Source organism: Lemur catta, chromosome 26 (genome assembly GCF_020740605.2).
Source record: "Lemur catta isolate mLemCat1 chromosome 26, mLemCat1.pri, whole genome shotgun sequence".
Lineage (NCBI taxonomy): Eukaryota > Metazoa > Chordata > Mammalia > Primates > Lemuridae > Lemur > Lemur catta.
Window position 1 is genome coordinate 131529 of NC_059153.1, and position 6038 is coordinate 137566.

Below are 6038 nucleotides of genomic sequence, written 5' to 3' on the forward strand. Positions count from 1 at the left end.
AGCTTAACATCTTTTAGATCAATGTTATATCTACATGTTACATTCCTTTTTTTTTCTTTTTTATTTCAGCATACTATGGGGGCACAGACGTGTAGGTGACGTATATTGCCCTTGCCCCACCCGAGTCAGAGCTTCAGGCGTGTCCGTCCCCCAGACGGTTCACACCGCACCCGTCAGGTGTGAATATGCCTGTCCCCTCCTCCTCCATGTTACATTTCAAAATGGCAAATTGGGGAAGGATGGTGGAGAGAAAAGTAAATCTTCGTTGGCAAATAATTCCAATATCGTGTGTGTGTGTGTGTGTGTGTGTGTGTGTGAGACAGAGTGTGTGAGAGAGAGTATGAGAGTGTGTGTGAGAGTGTGTGAGAGACAGTGTGTGAGAGTGTGTGTAAGAGTGTGTGAGTGTGAGAGTGTGTATGAGAGACAGTGTGTGGGAGTGTGTGAGAGAGTGTGAGTGTGTGTGAGAGACAGTGTGAGAGAGACAGTGTGTGCGTGTGTGTGTGTGTGAGAGACAGTGTGAGTGTGAGAGAGACTGTGTGTGTGAGAGAGTGTGTATGTGAGGGAGACAGTGTGCGTGTGTGTGTGAGTGTGTGTGTGCACGCGCGCGCACGTGTGTGTGTGTGCGCACACGTGTGTGTGTGCGTGTGTGTGTGTGTAGGAAGCGGGCTGGTGGTGAAGTAGTCTTCCTGGTAAGACGGAAATGTGTAGAACCGAAAGATGGAGTCTTAGTCAATAGATAGGAAAGTAGTTTGGCAGGAATTTGTAACAGAGCAGAAGGAAACATGCTTCAGAATAAGACCAGAACCTTATTCACATCTTTAGCAGAGTTGTTAGTATTTAATATCATTTAGAAATTGAACATAGAAACTGAGCAATTTTCCCAGTGCAGAATGAGTACTGAACATTTCAAGGAAAACTCATATATTAAATGTGTAACCATTTGGCTTAAAGTCCTCCATCTGTAGGTGTTCATTAAGGAAATATCTATGATCCTTTCAGATCTAGAATCTTTAAGAGTCATGAGAGGCTGCGAGCGTTTCACTGTAGCCACAGGTGCGTGAGTCACAGCTGAAATTGTTTTCAAGCTCAGGGGATCTTTTGGTTTTAGGCAGATGGACAGAGTGAATTGAATATATTTTTCCATTTAGGCTGAGATAATACAATTCAATTTATATTAAATGGGCATAGAAACCACTCAAAATTAAATAATTGACGTGTTCATCCTTCAGCTTAAATGATTTGTTCCTTTATCAATGAGAACCAATTATGGATTATTTAACCTTTATACTTTCAATAAAGCATTCATTGCATAGGAAAAAATAATTTCTGTGAGCATTTACTGTTAAGTATATTCCCAGCTAACGAAGGCAGTAAGTCTGTGCAAACAATCAAAGGCACGTGACTCAGATATCAATCTCACAAGGTTTAACTTTGCAAACTTGAACCTATAAAATGACTACAAACACCGCAGGGACAGTGTTTCCAGTTCACGTTTGGTAAGACACGAATGCAGAAACATCCTATGGATTGGTAAACTATTGAGAGTTTACTGTTATATTTATAATCTTTGATTCTAAAAAAATACCTTAAACAGGTTTTTCTCTATCTCTTTTTACCAACTGTCTGCTCAAGTAAGAGTATTCTTTTAAGTAAATGCTAAAAGAGACTTTCAGTATTTGATCTGAGTGCCCTTAGGATTTTATAGCAAACTATATGCTCCAAAATTTTGTATACTTTTTAATAATGAAATGTTTTCTAATAAAGAAATAGAAAATATTAAATAATAAATTATCTATTAATTCAAACCAGTGAGTGTAATACAATAGTACTTAAAATAGAGACCATTTCAGAAATGTTAGTGGGAAGAAATTGGAAAAATAAAAACAAAAAGTTTTTTTTCTTCAGAAGTGAAATACCAGATTCCCAGGCACTAAAGTTTTCATTATATTTCATATAGTATTGTCAATATTTCAAGAAGATCGTAAGCATTTTATAACATTAGATGCTAATATCTGTCCCCTGATCACATTAAAAACCACATACTTAGAAGAAATAAAAAAGAAAGAAACCAAAACAGAAAAGGATGCTAAAATCAAAGGAACATTCATTTCTATCTTTGTGGAGTAAAATTAGTGGCAATTTCACTTGTTCCCCTACTTGGGTCTGATTTTGTTCATTTCTTTGCACCTACTTCTATCCCTAGCAGAAATGAAGGGGTGAGTACATGTGGAAAACCAGAGACAAAGGAGAAAGGGAAAACTGACAATATCAGAGGCTTTTACAAAGTGTGATTTTGTGTTTATCCTAGTTAGTGGCTCCTAGCCACTTGACTGGTCCTTCAATCTAATCCTCTGAGCCTGGCATATGAAAATATTTCTATATATTGATGTTATGAATATTTACGTGCTATCTCAAAATAGTAAACATTGAGGATGGACTTAAGGAGAGAACTTATATTTTTCTTAATTTTTTTTCTCATGGCAGGTAAATGTGGTAAGAATATTTAAACATTTTATTTTGAAATAGGGTTGTTAATGTTAAAAAAAAAAAAAGTGCTGTTTTCTTTTCACAAATGAGAACATGGAGACTTCAAGTTAAAGTGACTTGACCTCTGGGGCTCCCCCACGCAGCTGCCCATCACAAAGCTGAGACTGGACTCAACTGTCCCCGGTCATTTTTACCACTGTTGAACTACAGTGTAACCAGCTTTCAATCATAGGTAGGAATTCGTTATTGCCGTTCCACAGGTATCTATATTTCATAATGTTCAATATGAGAAAGCAAATGCACACGGAATTTTTAAAAACTTAAACATGGGAACAGATGTTTGGGGTTCATTTGGCACCTATGAATTGTTTGAGCATCTCAGAATCCCAACTGTAGATGGAAGAACATTCTAAAAAAATCATCTTAAGCAGTGTGTCTCATTTTTAAATCCTTCATTCCTTAGGCTTAATGTTGCCCCTTATCTGAACGGTGTGGTAGCACACATCCAGGCCCGGGTTTTGCGCAGGTCATCGCCTTCCCAGGTTACTGGAATTAAATCTAAGCCTAGACTTGGTGGAAACTGCCTCTCATGGATCCTCTGAGACTGGGGGCGGGGAGGAGTGTTGGCCTTGGGGCAAATTGAAGGAATGGGGACAGGTAGGGATGAGGACCAGGTGGAGGGTGACTCATTGTCCATTTCTCTGCCAGTGACCGACAGGACACAAAAGTACATTTTGCAGAGACTATAAATTCTGTGCAATGGTCTGAAGTCATTTGAGAAAGTTCGCTGATATTAAATGTCTCTAGCTAAGTTTGCCCTACTTGGAATGGCAGTTTCACGTCTCCCTCATTGGCCACCTCCGGTCCCTCCAGGTGCCCTCACTGGGGCTCGGGGACTTGGGACTCAGCCCTGAAAGCAGCAAGTGGCTCAGCCGCTGGCGGGGGGCGGCCGGGGGCTCTAAAAGGGGCTGCGACCTCCTTTCTCCAAGGACCTTCTCGGCCCCTCTGCTTTTGCGGGTCCCCTCTGGCCCCGTCCCCTGCGTAGCCGCGTCGCGCTGCCCGCCCCCCGTCGCCCCGTCCCCTCACCTGTGCACCGCGATGGCCGTCATGGAGCAGATGCTGGCGAACACGGCCGAGATGGGGAAGAAGTTCTGGAAGCGGCAGAAGCCGGCGCCGAAGTACCACTCGCCGTGCAGGGCGTAGACGAAGTTGACGGGCGTGTTGAGCGCGGCCACCGAGGCGTCGGAGAAGGCCAGGTTCACGAGGAAGTAGTTGGTGACGGTCCTCATGCGCTTGTGGGCCAGCACGATCCAGATGACCGTGAGGTTCCCGAGCACGGCCACGGCCACCACCGCGCCGTAGGCCAGCGACCAGAGCGCGACGCGCCAGGACGGCTGCACGAACTGGCTGGCGGGGTCGGGCGGCGGCGGCGCGGGGGACCCGGAGCGCGGGGACGGGGACGAGGGGGACAGGTCGCCGGCCGCCGCCAGCAGCTCCAGCCACTCGGCCCCCACGGCCCCCACGGTCCCCACGGCCCCGGCCGCGAGCGCCGCGCTCAGGTTCTGCGCGCCCGCGTCGCCGGGGGTCGCGTTGCCGGCTGCGGCCCGAGCGGCCATGCCCGGGGGTCTGCGGGGCGGGACCGCGCCGGCCACGGGCTCCGAGAGCCGCACTCGCGCCCGGGAGAGCCGGACGGTCCGGGGGGGACAGACCAGGGGCGGGGCCCAAGGGGTCGCACGTCCGCGCCGGCTGGAGGACAGCGGAGCCTGCGCCGCGGGGGCGGTGTCGTCTCCGGGAGCCCGGCTGGGTGACGTCGCGGGGACGGCGGGGCTGGCGACCCCTCGCGGGCGGGGTGGCCCTGCGGGCGCTCTTTGTCGTCTCCGGGAACCCGGCTGGGTGAACCCGGCTGGGTGACGTCGCGGGGACGGCGGGGCCGGCGACCCCTCGCGGGCGGGGTGGCCCTGCGGGCGCGCTTTGTCGTCTCCGGGAGCCCGGCTGGGTGACGTCGCGGGGACAGACCCCTCGCGGGCGGGGTGGCCCTGCGGGCGCGCTTTGTCGTCTCCGGGAGCCCGGCCGGGTGACGTCGCGGGGACGGCGGGGCTGGCGACCCCTCGCGGGCGGGGTGGCCCTGCGGGCGCGCTTTGTCGCCTCCGGAGCCCGGCCGGGTGACGTCGCGGGGACGGCGGGGCCGGCGACCCCTCGCGGGCGGGGTGGCCCTGCGGGCGCGCTTTGTCGCCTCCGGAGCCCGGCTGGGTGACGTCGCGGGGACGGCGGGGCCGGCGACCCCTCGCGGGCGGGGTGGCCCTGCGGGCGCGCTTTGTCGCCTCCGGAGCCCGGCCGGGTGACGTCGCGGGGACAGCGAGGCTGGCGACCCCTCGCGGGCCGGGGTGGCCCTATGGGCGCGCGTTGTCGTCCCCGGGAGCCCCGGCTGGGTGACGTCGCGGGGACAGACCCTTCGCGGGCCGGGGTGGCGCCCCCCGCGTCCCGCCCTCAGGGTTTCCTGCGTTCGCCGCTCGTCGCCTGCTCAGCCGGGCTTCAAACCGCCCCAAGTCGGTTTTCCCTCTTTCCACGTCGGGACGTTTTACCGCGGTTCCCGCTCTCACTGACGGTGTCATTCTTTGCCGCTGACATCTCTCGCCCGAGAGGCAAAGGCAGGGTCCCCGGTGATTGTCCGGGCAGTGCGCGTGCCTGGCGCCTGCTGCGGGTGGCGGCCCACGTGGCTGCCACCGGGTTTGGGAATGTCATTCGGCTTTCTGCCTCCGTGTTTGTATTTCCCGTCTCGGACCCCTTTTCCTCTCGCCCCACTTTTGACGCCCTCTCATTGCTCCTCTTTCTCTAATCCCGGCCCCGTCAGTCCTCCCTGTCCCCGTCGGTCCTCCCCGTCCCCGTCCCCGCAGGCCTGGAGGGACCGCACTTGATTCCCCTGGAGAATTCTGCTGGGGCGGAGCGTCCTCACCTCGGTAAATCGGAAATTCTGAGACCGAAGTGTTCTTGAAACAAGAGGACAGGACTTAGATCTCCAGGTTTCCCTGGGTCGAATGTGTCCTGTGAGCGCTGTGAATGCACACACGTGGTGATAGGATTCCAGACATTCGGTGCTCTGGTTTCCAGGGCCTGACGGAAGGACACAGTGGTGCCAACTAAAGAAATTACTTTGGCTTCCTGGGTTAGACCTGGCTTCTGAGCTTTGCTTGGGGGCAGGTGAGCTAGAGAATTGGGCGAAGTGCAAGCTGCAAGGACATATTTGGGAGGTTCTAGAGCCAGAACTCTCCTTTATTAGTGTTTTGGAGGCAGATCTACAAATTTAAGGTCAAACATATTTATAGCCACCTCTTGAATATACTTGAACTATTTGAACCTCTGTTTACTCATTTGAAAATGAAGACTTGAAAAAATCTAATTTATGGCATAAGTATGGAATTAAGTAGTTTCAACAGACTTCCTTCAACAACCAGGCAGGAGGAAGGTCTCAAAAAATGTTAGCACTCTTCCCCCTAGTTATCATTGTGTATTACATCCAAACGTTTTCAGGTGAAATGAATCCGAGTAGCAAG

At 51.5% G+C, this 6038-nt stretch overlaps 1 protein-coding gene across 1 annotated transcript in view; it reads right to left on the bottom strand.

Annotated features, from left to right (window-relative positions):
* Window positions 1–5229, bottom strand: part of TACR3 (tachykinin receptor 3) — a 29408-nt gene extending 24179 nt beyond the window's left edge. The window contains exons 1-2 of the mRNA XM_045537310.1: window positions 5026–5229; window positions 3574–4877 (exon numbers count right to left, since the gene is read on the bottom strand). Coding sequence (XP_045393266.1) covers window positions 3574–4877; window positions 5026–5229 — 1508 coding nt within the window. The remainder of the gene's footprint in view (window positions 1–3573; window positions 4878–5025) is intronic.
* Window positions 5230–6038: the final 809 nt, after the last annotated feature.